The sequence below is a fragment of the Crocuta crocuta genome, unplaced genomic scaffold (genome assembly GCF_008692635.1).
Source record: "Crocuta crocuta isolate KB4526 unplaced genomic scaffold, BGI_CrCroc_1.0 scaffold338, whole genome shotgun sequence".
NCBI lineage: Eukaryota > Metazoa > Chordata > Mammalia > Carnivora > Hyaenidae > Crocuta > Crocuta crocuta.
The window spans coordinates 647,724-664,424 of record NW_027529183.1 but is presented as its reverse complement, the minus strand read 5'-3'; the positions used below and the strand labels follow the sequence as shown (position 1 = coordinate 664,424).

Here is a 16,701-nt window from a genome sequence, read left to right as displayed (position 1 = left end):
GGGGGTGGGAAGCAGAGGGAGGCCCAGGCAAGAGAGAGGAAGGGTCTGAGGAAGTGAGGGAGCACCGACCAGAGGGGGTTGAAAAAGGGCGGGTTCTGGAAGAGTTTGCTTGCTTATCCCTAGAGGCAAGAGGCAGCTTGGACGGCTTTGCAGCGGGGAAGACACCGGAAGGGAGGTGCGTCTAGCCAGTTCACCTGTGGCGCAAAGTGAAAAAGGCCCTNCTGCATCCTGTTTAAAAAAGAAAAGAAAAAAAAAAAAAAGCCAGGTATTTTCAAAGTACATCCATTTCTGCCGAAATAGAGGCATGAAAACAGGAAAAATAAATGATCAAAAGCAGATAAATGAAGCGTGTGGCACTTCCCAAGGACCTCAACATGGCTTGGGGACCACCATCTCTTCTCCGTCTTTTTCTTTCTCCAGCTGATGGCCCCCCTGCCCCTCCACCACCTCCCGCACCTGCTGCCCAGAGGGCCTGGGGTTCGCTGAGGCCTATGCCCTGACCCCCCATACGGACCCATCCTTTCTTGCCTACAATTCGAGAAAAGCCTTTGGGCCAGCAGCGTCCCTGGGCCCTGGGCCTTCCCCAGACCCGGCCGGCAAGACCTGTCCGTGCCTCACACCTTCCTGCAAACCCTGACCCCGTTTCGTCTCCATCCCCTCCTTCCTTCCAAGCATGTCGCCTCTACTTTACCAGCCTTTAATCCAAATAAAACGAACCCCTTATTTCACCTCGGTAAATAATACTGATTCTTTTGTTCTTCCTATTTCAAAGCAATTTTCAGGCCTAGCCTCCTGTCAAAAAATTAGTTAATATCTGTAAAAAGAGAAAAAGCTTTTTCCGGACACTGTAGGATTGTATGTCTTCTGCTCTTTCCCTGTCCCATTATTCTGGTGACGCCAAGCTTCTCCAGTAAGATTTCCTCGGAATCCAGACGTAGAAGGGCTGCTCCGCACAGGGCGAGGGTAGGAAGAGGGGAGTAAAATTAGGAGAAAAGCTAAAATTTGGAATGGTTAATCATGTTTGTATAGTAAATTTTCTGCTCGCAAAATGCTCTAGCGGCTGCGATTTCATTGATATGTGTTTAAGCCTGGGAAGAATACATAAAATCAAGTGACTCGCCCAGAGTCACAAGGCTGGCAGATAACGTCTCCCCGTCCCCACTGCTGCCTTGGCCAGAGGTCTGGCAAAGCCCCACCTCTGCCTGGGGCTCCCCCCCCCACCCACGACTCCAGGTCACCTTGCTCTTCAGCGACGGTGCACACCTTGCCCCGGGGGTGAGCCCTTGCATCTGGCACACTGTACCCAGGGTCCTGGGACCGGGCTGTCCCCAGACGCCCTTGCCACACCTACACCCGCTGGCGCGTGCCCGTCCCTTCCCGGGCCGTCTTCCCTCCAGGACGGGGCCTCTGGGCAAACACGGCTTCTCTCTCTCCACGCTCTGCTCGCCAGGGTGTGAACGCGAGCTTGGGAATAGACGTCTGCCTTCCACGCTGATCTGCGCTTCCCCCAGGGAACTGCGCTTGTGGCCTCAGGGCCTGGCACTTCGGTTCACAATTCCCGTCTTCTGGGCCCCTTCCAAGTCCTCTGAGCACGAATAACTGTAAATGTGGGGGACCAGCCAGGAGTTCTCATTAGAGTTATCACATGATTCTAAACCGCAGGGGATCCGGATTGTCACTGCCCTGAATCACAACCCCCCCTAAACAGGCCGGTAGCTGTCAATACCGGTGGTGCCAGCAGGTGATCCGCAGCGTGTGGGCCATCGAATTTTCACGCATGGCAGGCCGCAAAGGCACCTGGGACCATGAGGAAGGAGAGACAACTAAGGGTCCTTTTCAGTCGCTCCAGCTGGTGTGACTGGGTTTGCGTACGAGGCCCGGGAGCTTTCCACGGTCAAGGGCAAAAGAAAGCAGGGCGGAGACCAGCCTGAACCCATGGGCCACTTGCCCGCTCACTGTGTAAGAGCCACCTGCTGTCCTTGTAGTGCCCGAGAAGGGCTAGGGGGTGGCCCCCGGGCTGCTCGTCAGCTCACTGGGGGCGCACAGAGGTGCCCTTCTAGAGCTGGCTTCACGCCCCCGCCTCGTCTTGTACAGGGGTCACTGACGGCAAGGCGTTTCCTGTAGTTCCGTCTGTTCATATGGCCGCCAGGTCACCCTGTGACCCCCTAACAAAGCATTCCCAAAGTCACCCAAGGTCCTGCGGCTGGCCCAGAATATGTCAATGTGTTTAGGGAAAAGGACTTTAAAGTCAGAAAAACGTGGGTGTAAATCTTAATGCTGCTACTTGTTAAAAATGTGCCCACGGGTTAGTGGCGCTGCCAGAAAACTAAGGCCAGTGGCCAAATTCAGTCCACTGCCTCATTTTCTACGTGTGTAGGTATTGTCTGGGCCATGTGTCACCATTGTCTCTCCCTACAATGTCTAGTGACGGGGATCCTTGTGGACACAAAGCCCAAAATACTATCTGGCCTTTCGGCAAAATTTGCCACTCCCCCAGGGAAGATTATTTCACCCCCGAGCATCAGTTTCCCCATCGGTAAAATGGGCAGAATCACTTACATCAAAGAAGTGATGCTGTGAAAAATAAATAAGGTAATAAATGTCAAAAGGCCACACAGCAGTGATGGACATGTGTTGGGATTTTTTTTTTTAATTATTATTTTAGTCTTGCTGTTGGCAGCCATGTCCCTCTTTGGTGGGTGGGAGGAGGACATAGCCTCTGTCTGTCTTTATCCTTATTTCCCTCTTTATTCTCTTCATTTTGCCCCATTTCACCCCCGAGCCTCCAAAAGAGAAAAACGTTAATAAAAAATAGCGTGATGGTTAAGAAAATGTTAAAGGGATAGAAAATAAACTTACTCTAAAGGAAGTGGCTCAGTCGGCTGAACATCCAACTGGGTAGCTCAGTCGGTTGAGCATTCAACGTAGGTTCAGGTCATGATCTCACAGATCGTGGGTTCGAGCCCCACATCGGGCTCTGTGCTGACAGCTCAGAGCCTGCTTTGGATTCTTGTTTCCTTCTCTCTCTGCCCCTGCTTCTGCTCATGCACATGCTCTCTCTCAAAAATAAACATTAAAAAATTACAAAAAAAAAAAGTCAATCTTAGTGAACATCTCAAGTTACTTATTTTATGTCTTTTAAGTAGTAATTTCTAGGGGTGCCTGGGTGGCTCAGTCGGTTAAGCATCCAACTTCAGCTCAGGTCATGATCTCACAGTTCGTGGGGTCGAGCCCCATGTCAGGCTCTGTGCTGACAGCTCAGAGCCTGGAGCCTGTTTCAGATTCTGTGTCTCCCTCTCTCTCTGACCCTCCCCTGCTCACGCTGTCTCTCTCAGCAATTTTTTAAAAAAAGTAGTAATTTCTGTCCTCATTTTTATTTTCAATATAAATTTAATCATGCAATTTGTAATATTCTGTAGAGAATGGTGAATTCTTGCCTTCTCCTATTTAAAGAATTTTTTCCCCTAGAGATAGCATGATATGTTTTCACATTTTCCCATGCAAAATGTTTGTCTTCTTGGGAAATTTTAATAAAAATTTAAAAATCATGAGATTCAAAATTATCAAATGGATGAATCTATGGGAGATCACCTATGCCTGTTTGTTATTGGAAGGAAAGAACTTTCCACACTTGTGAAAACAACCTTCTTCGGCTCCTTTCATAGTAAAAGGCTTTTTAAAAATTTCAGTTCAGCGTCTCCCTTATCAACCTTCCCAGCCTTACAATTTGCCTTGCAAAGAAGTTGAAATCCTCAGAATGGATTACAAGAAGTATGCATATCCCTACCAAAACTAAACATATTAAGCATTTAAATATTTTTAATCAGAAATATTACAAGGTTTAAGGCAGAGATAAATGGTTTCAGTGCAGGGAGATTTAGAACATCCAAGACCCAGTAGAGCTAGTGTTACTTTCCTTAAATACACTGTTCTCACCAATGATCACAGCATAGAGTTGTAAACATTTTTTTTTCAATTCTTGCATTCTTTCAATGCGGTCAGTTCAATATGTGTCCAGCCAAGAATATCTACTGCTTTTATATCTGTAACTAAGAGACACGTTCTAAACGTGGAAGAAATGGAAAACCATTCTGGTTCTAGTTATTTTGTGACCATCCTACTCTCTGATCATATAATCAACTGAAATTGGTCAACATTTTTCCTTAGGTGAAGATCCAGGAAAACCAAGATGGCTGTGTTCGGTTCAGAAAATGTAAAGGAGAGAAAAGCATGGTTTTCCTCCTAGGTGCTCATGCTTCAGACCTGTTTTGTGATAAGAATCCAAAATGGGAGACTTCGTGCTCTGGAAAACAGTGTGGAGGTTCCTCAAAAAATTAACAATAGAACTTCCCTGTGACCCAGCAATAGCACTGCTAGGGATTTACCCAGGGGATACAGGAGTGCTGATGGCATAGAGGCACTTGTACCCTGATGTTCATAGCAGCACTTGCAACAATAGTCAAATCATGGAAAGAGCCTAATGCCCATCAAATGACGAATGGGTCAAGAAGATGTGGTTTATCTATACAATGGAATACTACATGGCAATGAGAAAGAATGAAATCTAACAACATGGATGGAACTCAAGGGTGTTATACTAAGTCAAATAAGGCAGAGAAGGACAGATACCATATGTTTTCACTCATATGGTNTGACCTAAGCGAAAGTTGGACGCTTAACCGACTAAGCCACCCAGGCGCCCCGACGATAAACTATATTTTTTAAAAAAAGAAGAAGAAACAAAATGGGAGCCTTTGGCCTGGCCACAAACAGGGTTGCCATAGGTCTGAAGGAGCAGATATGATGGGAAGGCTTTGGGAGTCAGACACCTAAAGACATGGCATGTTCCAGAGTCATCTACTTTTCTCCACGTTGTTATCCCATGAGCTTGGACGGTGAGGGATCTGCGATCTCTCTGCTTGTGCCCAGGCCTCCATGTCTCTGTTGCAGATACCCATGCCAGTCTATGTATGGTCATGGTGGACAAGGTTTGGAATCTGTGAATTCTGATGCCTGCCTTCATTGCTAATTACATGAGCTTGGGTACATTATTTAATCTTTCTTTGTGTCTCTGTTTCCCTGAGTGCAAAACAGCACTTGCCTCAAAGTGTCATCACGAACTTCAGATTGGGCAAAGGGTGTAGATACCTAGCACATCACAGTGCATATAGCAAGGGCCCAACAAATGCTTGCTCCTCCTTTATTTGTCTATGATTATGAGCCTCGAGTGCACTAAAGAAACCATAAAGTGTCTTATATTGTCAACATTATGTTGTCATCTAAAATCCAGTGTCTTGTTTGTCGAGGGACTATAGCTTTAGGAGGAAAAGTTATCTTGTTTGTGATAAGACAGATAATGGTATGAATGGTTGAACGATAATTTCAACCTTCATAGCTGGGAAAGATGGTTGTAAATCATCTGTTCCCAAGCTATTGGTGAGGAAATACTTTAAATTTCCAACAAGAATCTCTACATTGGCAAGATGAAAGAATGAGGTGAAAGGAAGGAAAGTCAAGATGTGTGCAATCAAGAGGCGCCGGGGCGGCTCAGTCGGTTAAGTGTCTGACCCTTGAATTTGGCTCAGCTCATGAGCTTATGGTTCTAGAGCTTGAGGTCTGCACTGACACCTCAGAGCCTGCTTGGGATTCTCTCTCCTTCTCTCTCTGCCCCTCCCCTGCTCGTGCTCCCTCTAAGTAAGTAAGTAAATAAATAAATAAATAAATACTTATTTTAAAAAGATGTAAAGATGTGTGTAATCCAGATAGTGGGCAGAGAGACAGACAATCCGAGAGCAGCTACTGGGTGACAAATGTACCCATTTCACCAAATGATACACAAGAGAGTGACAGATGTCGGGGACCTAAGAGTCAGCCCCAGGATACAGATCAGCCCTTTGGGTAGACCTGTCCATCATCACCCGCATGGATGTATGATGACAGCAGGCGTGCCGAGGTGCGGCAGGACGAAGCAACACCCGGTGCTGTGGGCACTTACAAGGAACGGGTTTGGGGTCGGAGGCCGGGAAAGGCTTCCCTGAGGAAAGATGCTCACAAGGAGGAGTAGGGTGCACTGGAAAGAAGTGGCTTTTCAAGGGTGAGCCCAGCATTTGGTGTCTCCAGGAAGAAAACACAGTTTTACATCGCTCGTGAGGACAGACAGGGCCTCGTGTTCGGAGCCCAGGGAGGCAGGACCAAGCTGCGCCGGAGGAGATCAAGGGGCTGGGAGAGCTCCCAGGTCAGGCTTTCCCAAAACGTGTTGGTCACACATCAGCGATCAGTGAGTTCACTCACTGCGCAGCCCTTCCGACTTGATCAGGACAGGGAAATGCGAATTCAGAGAAGGGCGGACGCAGGACGATCCAGATTCAGCAAGGACTGGATAGATCCAAGGAGACATCCACAGGCAGGTGTCTTTGTCGGCTCAAGTCTCTTCCCTCGTGATGGATTCCAGAACTACTAAGAGCCCTCTCTTGATGCTGCAGGAAGGGTATTTCCATTGTCTTATTTCCTCTGTTTTTGTATACGCTTGACATTTCACATAATAATGAATGTTTGAAGTTAACAATGCAGCTGGGTTGTAAACACGGGCCCGTGGCCAGGTGTTTCCCTGAGACTGTCACCTTTGGCTGGCCTTCGGCAGGGGAAGGGCTATGGGTGCCCTCCTTAAGAAAGAGGAAAGAGACAAGCTCATTATGTTTGTTGAAGGATCAAAGAATTAGAGTACTTGGTTCAATTCCCTGAACCTCCTACATCTGGGGAATTAGGCTATAAATCCTACGAAGCGTTCTCTGGGGATTTCCAAGAATTGTTTACACCCAGACCACAAACAACACGACAGGAGCACAGACTTTATTTCACAGTGTTTTGGCATCTGCAGCTCAGACTGAAATTGCAAAGCAGCAGAAGAGGAGAGCAATGAAGAACGGTGCACACGTTTTGAATACCTCATTCTCTCTATGGTTCCAACTTTATATCTGGAATACTCTTTCTTCCTCTCTCTTGTTCCCTCCTTTCCTTTCTATCTTTCCTTCTGCTTTTCATTCACACTAAGTGCCCATTGTTTTTTTTTAATTTTATTTTAACTTGTTTTTTTTTTTAGAGAGAGAGAGAGTGTGTGTGTGTATGAACATAGGAAAGGGGCGGAGGGAGAGAGAGAATGTCTTGCAGAGCCCAACATAGGGCTCAATCCCACGACCCTGGGATCATGACCTGAGCTGAAATCAAGAGTCAGATGCTCAACCAAATGAGTCACCCAGGCGCCCTTCCAAGTGCCAATTCACAATGTATGCCAGGCACCGTCCAAGGCACTAGAGGCTAGGAAGTTAAACAGGCAGGTACTTATCCTTACCTAAAGATCCACTCTAGTGAGCAATATTAAATAATTAAATTAAACCAAAATTATGCAGTTGACATTAAAATTAAATAACTTAAAACACAAAATCAAACATAATTTTAGGCATGGACACATCATCAGAAGGAAGAGGTTGGGACACTTGATAAGAAAACATGTTTGTAGAGAGAACAAGTATACACTCAGGGGCCAGAAGTAGCCCCTCCTCGTCTACAGGTCCCCAAATCAAAACGGCTTTTTGCATTATAACATTCTTGAGGGTATTATATTCATACCAGCCCCGTGCTTTCCATTCTTTCTGAAAAGAAAAGCTTAAATTGAGATGATAGAACTTTCGCCCACAACCCCCTCCCCTCCCCTAGTCCCCGTCAACCATACTAGAAGCTGTTATTTTATCCTAAATAAAACATAGAGTAAAAAGAAACTTTTTAATGTTTTTTATTTATTTCTGAGAGAGAGAGACAGTGTGAACAGAGGAGAGTCAGAGAGAGAGGGAGATACAGAATCTGAAGCAGGCTCCAGGCTCTGAGCTGGCTGTCAGCACAGAGTCCGACGTGGGGCTCAAACCCACAAACTGTGAGATCATGACCTGAGCCAAAGTCAGATGCTTAACAGACTGAGCCACCCAGGCGCCCCAAAATATAGAGATTTTCTACATCTGTGATTAAGAGTGCAATAGGTCCTATGTAGAGGAGGATTATAGGAAAGCAAGTTACTTATAATAAAAACACAGAGGTTAGCAGTGATGAATCCTTTCAATGGGAATTCCTTGAAAGCAAATCTGGATTTGGAGCAAAGTCACAGGATTCAGAGCAGGGACAGGAGAAAACCAGGCAGAGCAGACCAGTGACACTGAAATCGAGTAAAAACCAGGCACAGCGGACCGTTGACATTGAAATAGAATATCTTCCTTTCTTATTTTGAATTTACTTTGCATTTTCAGAACAGTGGGGAGGCTACATTTGGGCAATCCCAAACATTATTTCATTAATACAATGACATTTTAAAAAATAATTCAACTCCATGTCATGTTGGATGGCAGCAGGAAATGGGCAAAAAGACAGAGGGAAGAAGGGCAGAGCAGATGCAAAGCGGGGGTGAAAGACAGATTGACAGAAGGAGAAGAAAAAGAAGGAAGGAAAGGACACAAAAGAGACAGAAACACCATTAGGGGAAAAGAAGTCCCTAGAAAGCAAAAAGCAAAAAGAAAAATAGAAGAAAGTCAAAACTGTTATTCACTCAAACAACACAACATCGATTTCTATCCATTCCCTTTGAAATGCTAATTAGCTGACTAGCTAGTATCAGACTCAAAACCCTTATGCTGAAAACAATTTTTATTCAAAATGGAAAAGTAGCTAAGTCTTCCTCTAAAACACTAGTCTCTGAATTACTGTAACAATGTAACAATGTCTGTAACAATTCAAGTGCCCCGATCTCAGAAGCTAGAATCTCCTATGTTAACTTGGATTTAAAGAAAATAAATAACCAACCAAACAAATAAATAAATAAGAAGCTAGAAGCGCCACCCAATCTTGAAGTTTTAAAATAAAATTCTTGGGGCACCTGAGTGGCTCAGTAGGTTAAGCATCCGACTTTGCCTCAGGTCATGATCACACAGTTTGTGGATTCGAGCCCCGAGTAGGGCTCTGTGCTGACAGCCAGCTCAGACCCTGGAGCCTGTTTCAGATTCTGTATCTCCCTCTCTCTCTGACCCTCCCCTGCTCATGCTGTCTCTCTCTCAGAAATAAATAAAAAACATTTTTTAAAAAGCTTTTAAAAAATAAAATAATAAAATAAAAATTCTTGGATTACATTTCCAGAGGTGTTACATCCTTTAACAAATCTTATGCAGCTCAAAATGATGGAATAAACTGTCACTGACTTTCTCATCATTAAACTTTTTTAGTCAAAGTCACATCAGTTGTTTGGGCTACAGTGAGAAACTGGGGGTCAGCTGGACTTAGTTCAGTGGGCAGAGGTTTTCTGGAAGGAGAACTTCTCCTCTACCTTCTTAGTTCATTGTTTGAGGGCCTGCAAATTAAATTGGCCGATTAGCAAGACAAAATGCAGATGTAATTACATAGGTAATCACGTGTGCGAATATGTAAATTACCTATGTCATTTTGTCTGTACACACAGGTTTTCACAAGGAAATGTGACTTGAGGAGGTCATTAGAATTTGGAGTTTATGTATCTTTTTTTATTTACGCTTATTTTTGAGAGAGAGAGAGAGAGAGAGCAAGCAGGGGAAGGGGCAGAGAGAGAGGGAGAGAGAGGATCCCAAGCAAGCTCCAAACGGTCAGCTCAGGGCCCCGTGTGAGGCTCAAACTCCTGAACCGTGAGATCATGACCTGAGCAAAAATCAAGAGCAGGACGCTTAACCGATGGAGCCACCCAGGCGCCAGGAGTTTTTATACCTTAAATAGGGGATGGGAAGGGGCAGATACTTCTGGGAGAACAAATGACTTCTTAAAAGTGGGAGAGATTCCAGGAACTCAAATGCCTTTGGCTCGAAATAATATCTATGTCACAGTTTATTCTCCATCCCTTCAGATGCAACACACCCAAAAGGCACATATTGTGAACCTTGGGGTCAGATAGCTTTGCGATACGGTATTTCTCAGTCAAGCTGCGTACAAAACCACCTTCTGAGAACCGGGACAGGCTCTCTGGAAATCCATGTCCTCTCCCATTCTGAGAAGGAGAGCATAGAGGAGGAAGAATTGTCTACTTCCCAGGAGAAAGCAAGCACTGTCATCTACAGCCAGATTGCCTCCAGGTATCTGATCGCAGACACTGTAGGCCTGTGGGTTCTGGGGGAAATAATCAGATACGCAGCTCTGGGGCTGGAGACGTCGAGTTCAGGGATGGGTTTGCTGAGGACTCCGGTAGAGGGGAGGGGAGACGGGAGACTCAGGAAGGCGTGGAATCTCCCGGGGAGGGGCTGAGAAGGGAGGAGGCCCAGGGGCAGCATCCCAGCGGATGCCAGTATTTCAAGGATGAGCAGATAAAAATGGAGAAACAAGACACGAAGAATACAAGGAAATATGGGAAAGAGACAGGTGGGGAGTAAAAGAGAAGAGATTCAATCAAGTGAAGGGCGATTCTTGAGGTAAAAGGAGGCTGGTTACTTGTTTGTGATCCCTGGGGAGGGCGCTTCTGCAGAGGAAGGGCTGGAATAGAGACGGGATAACAGAAAGTCCTTTCTCCAGGAAGCAGGGGGTTTGCTTTGGAGTAGAAGGGCGATTTTCATCAGAAACCAGCGTGGGGAGGGGCGCTTGGGTGGCTCAGTGGGTTGGGCGTCCGACTTCAGCCCAGGACATGATCTCCCAGTTTGTGAGTTCGAGCTCTGCGTCCAGGTCTGTGCTGACAGCCCAGACCCTGGATCCTGTCTCTCTCTCTCTCTCTCTCTCTCTCTCTGCGCCTCCCATGCTCGTGCTCTGTCTCAGTCTCTAGGAAAGAAAGAAAGAAGGAAAGGAAGGAAGGAAGGAAGGAAGGAAGGAAGGAAGGAAGGAAGGAAGGAAGGAAGGAAGAAAGGAAGGAAAGAAAAAAAAAACCAGCCTGGGAAAGAAACAAGGGAAGATAAATCATGTAACCTCGCCAAGGGAGACTTGATTTCACTTTTATAGAAAAGATCATTGCAATAGACATAAGCTCTGAGATTTCATCACCTATTTTACCATTTTAATAAATATATAATCCCATTGAGTCCTCTGTTTTTGGAGTTTGATTTCAGAGTGAAATTTTGTAACTGATATGTTATTCATTACTTTGAAAGAAAATACTGATGGACACATTATATACGTCTTGGGACAACTGAAGGAATCCGTATATTTTAATATCTTAATGGCGTGAGGGGAAAATACTGTTCAGTGTCACTTATATAATATTCAGGCTTGGGAGGCATAACCTGAATCTAACCGTGAGGAAACAGACAAACCCAAAACAAGGAACACTCTTTTCTTTTAGGTACTGTACCTTCAGAAAAATGCCAATGTCACAAAGGCAAAGAAAGTCGGTGGAAATATCTGAGATTAAAGACAACTAAATTGATGAGACAACTAAATGCAATATCTGATTCCAGACTCAATTCTGTACCACAGGGAAAAATCCTATGACGGACATTGTTAAAGTCAATTGATGAGATTAGAAAACTGATAGTGGATATGGTGGATTAGAGAAAAGAAAAAATGTTGTATCAATGTTAAATTGACTAACGTTGACAAATGCACTTGGTTATCTAAAAGGAAACCTCTATTCATAGAAAATAGGGTAAAGGGCCATTGTCTGAGTCCTTCTGGGCTGCTATAACAAAATACTACAGGCTGGGTAGTTTTTAAACAGCAGATATGTATTGCTCAGTTCCGGAAGCTAGAAGTCCAAGATCATGGCGCCAGCAGGGTCTGCTGAGAGCTATCTTCCGAGTTGAAGACTTCTCGTTGTATTGTTAGGAGGCAGAGGGATTTAGGGAGCTCTCTGGGGCCTCTTTTAAAAGGCACTAATCCCACCCATGACAGCCTCACCCTCATAATTAAAACACCTCCCAAAGTCCCCTCCTACTAATATCATTATCTCTAAGGGTTAGGGGTTCAGTGTATGAATGGAGAAGGAGATGTGGGAGGACACAGACATTCAGACCATAGCAGCCTGGATGCATGCAATTTACTCTCAAACTGTTCAGAGAGAAAAAATGGGGGTAGGGGGCGGGCAGTGATAAAGCAAAGGAAAGGCCATATGACAATCCTGGCGAAGAGTATATAGTTGTTCAACGTACTATTTTTTAATTTTGCAATTCTTCTGTTAAGTTTGAAATTATTTTCAAATAAAAAGTTGAAACATACGCTGTGAGCTAAAAGAGTTCTTAGAGTTCTGTGTGCCAGCACTGCCACTGTGCATCGGAAGTTCCGGAGAATTCTACTTGAATAATACTGCAGTCAGGGACACCTGGGTGGCTCAGTCAGTTAAGCATCCAACTACGGCTCAGGTCGTGAACTCACAGTTTGTGGGTTCGAGCCCCGCATTGGGCTCTATGCTGACAGCTCAGAGCCTGGAGCCTGTTTCAGATTCTGTGTCTCCATATCTCTCTCTTTCTGCCCCTCCCCTGCTCACACTCTGGTCTTTGTCTCTATCTCTCAAAAATAAATAAACATTAAAAATTTTTAAACAGTAAAATAACAAAATAATAATGCAGTAAGTGCCTTACTGAGGGAATCTTTCTTGGCATTTGAAACAACTGAGCAGATATTACTTGTGTTGTGTAAAAAGGAAAAAATTCAGCACTTCATGGTGGTGTGAATTTGTAGTGAGGAATGACTCTGAGGTTGCCCGTATCTTCTGTTCAGGCATATTATTTGTTTTATAAAAATTAATTGCTAAACAGAAGAGGAAAAATAAAAACAAACAGGTAAATTCTAATTGTTGCTAAAGCAGAGAATGCATAAAGGGAGTGGTCATAAATGGACATGAAATTTGCCTTTGCTATTGGCAAAAAGTTTACGTCTTCGGTTATAAGATACATTGAAAGCAAAGCTGATAGAAAATTACTTTTCTACTGCCAGAATATTGTCTTTAACAAGGTTCTGGAGTGTCCTGAAGCAGGCTGAATTACTTTCTTACGACATGCAATAAAAAGGGTGAAGATTACCAGGGAATTTGGACTAAGCGAATTTTCCAATTTTTACATCTGATAAATGATTTTATGGTGCTGCATATGTAAGGTTTGGTTTTTGGGGTTTTTTTTTTGTTTGTTTGTTTGTTTTTACTATTTATCACTTATTTGTATAACAGCCTTTAATAACACCCGTGAAAACTGGTACCCTGATGGTTCTGACTATCCTGAGTCCGCTCACACTCTAGCCACCTGCCCAACTATGCAGCCATCTTCCTGCAGGCGACCCTGTGCATAAGCGCAGTCCCCACTGTGTGGGGTGTGAAAAAGAAGGGACTTTCCAGTTCTGCAAGCTCCCATGCCCAAGGAACACGCTGTCTACTCCAGAACAGTCCGTACCAATGCAAATTGTACAGATAAGGAGTGAGGTCTTGAGCGGCTACTATGCCTCTCAAAGGGGTTGAAATTAATATGGCACAACCATGGGGTGCCTGAGTGGCCCAGTGGGTTAGGCGTATGACTTCGGCTCAGGTCATGATCTCACAGTTTGTGGGTTCGAGCTCTGCGTCGGGCTCTGTGCTGACAGCTAGCTCAGAGCCTGGAGCCTGTTTCAGATTCTGTGTCTCCCTCTCTGCCTGACCCTCACTGTTCATATTCTCTCTCTCTCTCTCTCTCTCGGAAATACATAAAACTTAAAAAAAAATAAAATGGCATAACCTTTTATTCTTAAATCCTAAACTGAAAGGAAGGGTGTCCATCTCAGTCATTATTCCACGACCTTTTATTTCTGGTTGTTGCACCTTCTTCTTTTACTAACTTTTCATCCTACCCTCTCTTTTCCAAATTTGCTTTACAGTTGATGTATGTGATTTCTACCTCATAGAAATTATATTATCATTTTAGAAAATGAACAACCAAAGCAGAAAAAAAGTTTTTAACGTAAGAAAAAGAAAAGAAATTATATTATTAAAAACTCCTTTGTGTTCTGGTCTTGAATTGACCTAGAATATTAGATAACTACCCAGGAGTTACAGTAATGGAAGGTGTTCTGTGCTGGCCAGAAAAAAACAAAAACAAAAACAAAAAAAAAACCCTGGAGATTTGGAGTCAGATATGGGCATTCTGTTAGCTTCACTGGGGGTGGATATGAGAAGTGGCTGTTGGAAAATATTTTCTCATCAATAATGTCTTTCGGAGTTCACCTTACTCAAGGAGAATATGTAAGAAATGATTGTTGAGGTTGACTGTTTTTTCCATCAATTAGTGTACCTCTTTCCCACAAGAGTCTTTTTTTTTTCAATTCCTTTTTTAAGGATCATAGACAACAAGATGTTCTCTATCAAAATATAAAAGCAGAGTACCAGCTCCATCGCAAGTTCTTGGCAATCTTTGTTTTGATTCTTCCATTCTAGCGCAAAGACTATAGTGTGGCCTGGTTACGATCAGTAGTGGATCTGTGAAGAAAAGCCAGCAGGACTTGAAAACACAAACACCTATTCTCAGCCTTGAGAAGTCTTGTTACAGTTTGTTGAGTAGTATGCAGATTGACTAACGTTTCAGCGGCCAAGTGAATTCCCCAAAAGAGCTCTCTCCTAAAGGAGGTCCATGCATCTTCAGGAGGGCTCTGTCCATGTCTGGACCATTCAGGTGATGCTTCAGACACAGCAGAAGGGGCAAAAGTGGACAGAAATAATACAAGTTATTTTAGAAACTTGCAAACATACTTTTGGAGAACATACTAACTAAATGAGGTTCATAAAATGGTAGAAGCGGTTGAGATGATTTCTGTACAATCTTTACTCTATGAATGAATAAGCAGTCATTCTTTTAAGGGAAATGCAGTAAGGAACAGACAAATGCTGTGGGAAGAATTATATTTGGGTTCTATTAGGACAAACTGCATACCAGGGACCACAAGAAACATTGCCAAGAAGGTTATGTGGACTCCTATTTGTAAGAAAGAGTGAACTTTTTTTGTGAATGAAGTGTATTCATTCTTGTTCAGAAGCAGAAAGGTAAACCAGCTAGCCCCTCCAGTTTCTGGTGATTATTTACCCCTTTCATGTACAGAATCTCAGAACTGCCGGGAACCTTGGAGTCATCCACTTTGTCCATGAGGACGCCAATTTAAGTGGCTGTCCAGAGTCATACACAGTTGAAACAGCAACCCAGTTCTGTCAGCCTCCCCAGTCTGCACTTATTTTCGCACCACACAGAACTACCTCCTTAGTTTATTTCCAGCGTTTACACAGGGAGTCAACTCCCCACCCCATTTCTAGATCCCACACCCCACTCTGGTTTTGAGTAGCATTCTCTTTGTACTTCATGACTTCTCCTTATGACTGGGGCCCACAGAGGACAGATACGAGGACCCCCATGAATGTTTAGCCATGAACTGAAACTCAAAGAAATGAAGAGCTCTGCTGAGGTCACAGCTAGCCTGTCCCAAGCTCCCAGCTCCCCAGGACATTTTCAGGGGACAGCACTGCATCCCTGACATCCCATTGACAGAATGTCTTCCTTTTTGCCTTCGTAGGTTTCACAGCGGCAGCCTCCCTCGTGTCCTTGGCCTGGGCCTTGGCCTCCTACCAGAAGGCCCTCCGGGACTCTCGCGATGACAAGAAGCCCATCAGCTACATGGCCGTCATCATCCAGTTCTGCTGGCACTTTTTCACCATTGCCGCCAGAGTCATCACTTTTGCCCTCTTCGCCTCGGTTTTCCAGCTGTACTTTGGGATCTTCATCGTCCTCCACTGGTGCATCATGACCTTCTGGATCGTACACTGTGAGACCGAGTTCTGTATCACCAAATGGGAAGAGATTGTGTTCGACATGGTGGTGGGGATCATCTACATTTTCAGCTGGTTCAACGTCAAGGAAGGCAGGACTCGCTGCAGGCTCTTCATTTACTATTTTGTGATCCTTTTGGAAAATACAGCCTTGAGTGCCCTCTGGTACCTCTACAAGGCCCCCCAGATTGCAGATGCGTTTGCCATCCCTGCGCTGTGTGTGGTGTTCAGCAGCTTTTTAACGGGCGTCGTTTTTATGCTGATGTATTATGCCTTCTTTCACCCCAACGGACCCAGATTCGGGCAGTCACCAAGCTGTGCTTGTGAGGACCCAGTCGCTGCCTTCACTCTGCCTCCGGAAGTGGCCACGAGCACGCTCCGGTCCATCTCCAACAACCGCAGTGTCGCCAGCGACCGCGACCAGAAATTTGCGGAGCGAGACGGGTGCGTACCCGTCTTTCAGGTGAGGCCCACGGCCCCGTCCACCCCGTCGTCTCGCCCACCACGGATTGAAGAATCTGTCATTAAAATTGACCTGTTCAGGAATAGGTACCCGGCGTGGGAGAGACACGTTTTGGACCGAAGCCTACGGAAGGCCATCTTGGCCTTCGAATGCTCCCCATCTCCTCCAAGGCTGCAGTACAAAGACGACGCCCTTATTCAGGAGCGGCTGGAGTACGAAACCACTTTATAAAATAGAAGGCCTTGGAGGAGCCACAACCTCCACACGAAGGGGTGACAGCGGGGCTGTGGCAATAACGAAACTCTGTCCTAGACTAGGGCGATGAGCCGTAATGCGCAGCTGCCTGCCTCCTGCTGGCCGCCTTTCCAAACAGCGGCTGAAGGAAACTCGGGAGCTCAGGAGGACTCCTTGTTGCCACCAGCCCCCTGCCCACTCTCAGCGTGTCCACCAGATGGTACAAGTATCACGGAAAATGTTGCCTCCGACC

General features: G+C 45.1%; 1 protein-coding gene across 1 annotated transcript in view; it reads left to right on the top strand.

The window, feature by feature from the left end:
* Positions 1 to 16,445, top strand: part of XKR4 (XK related 4) — a 419,608-nt gene extending 403,163 nt beyond the window's left edge. Inside the window, 1 exon segment of the mRNA XM_077758267.1 lies at positions 15,499 to 16,445. Within this exon segment, the coding sequence (XP_077614393.1) occupies positions 15,499 to 16,445 (947 nt within the window).
* Positions 16,446 to 16,701: the final 256 nt, after the last annotated feature.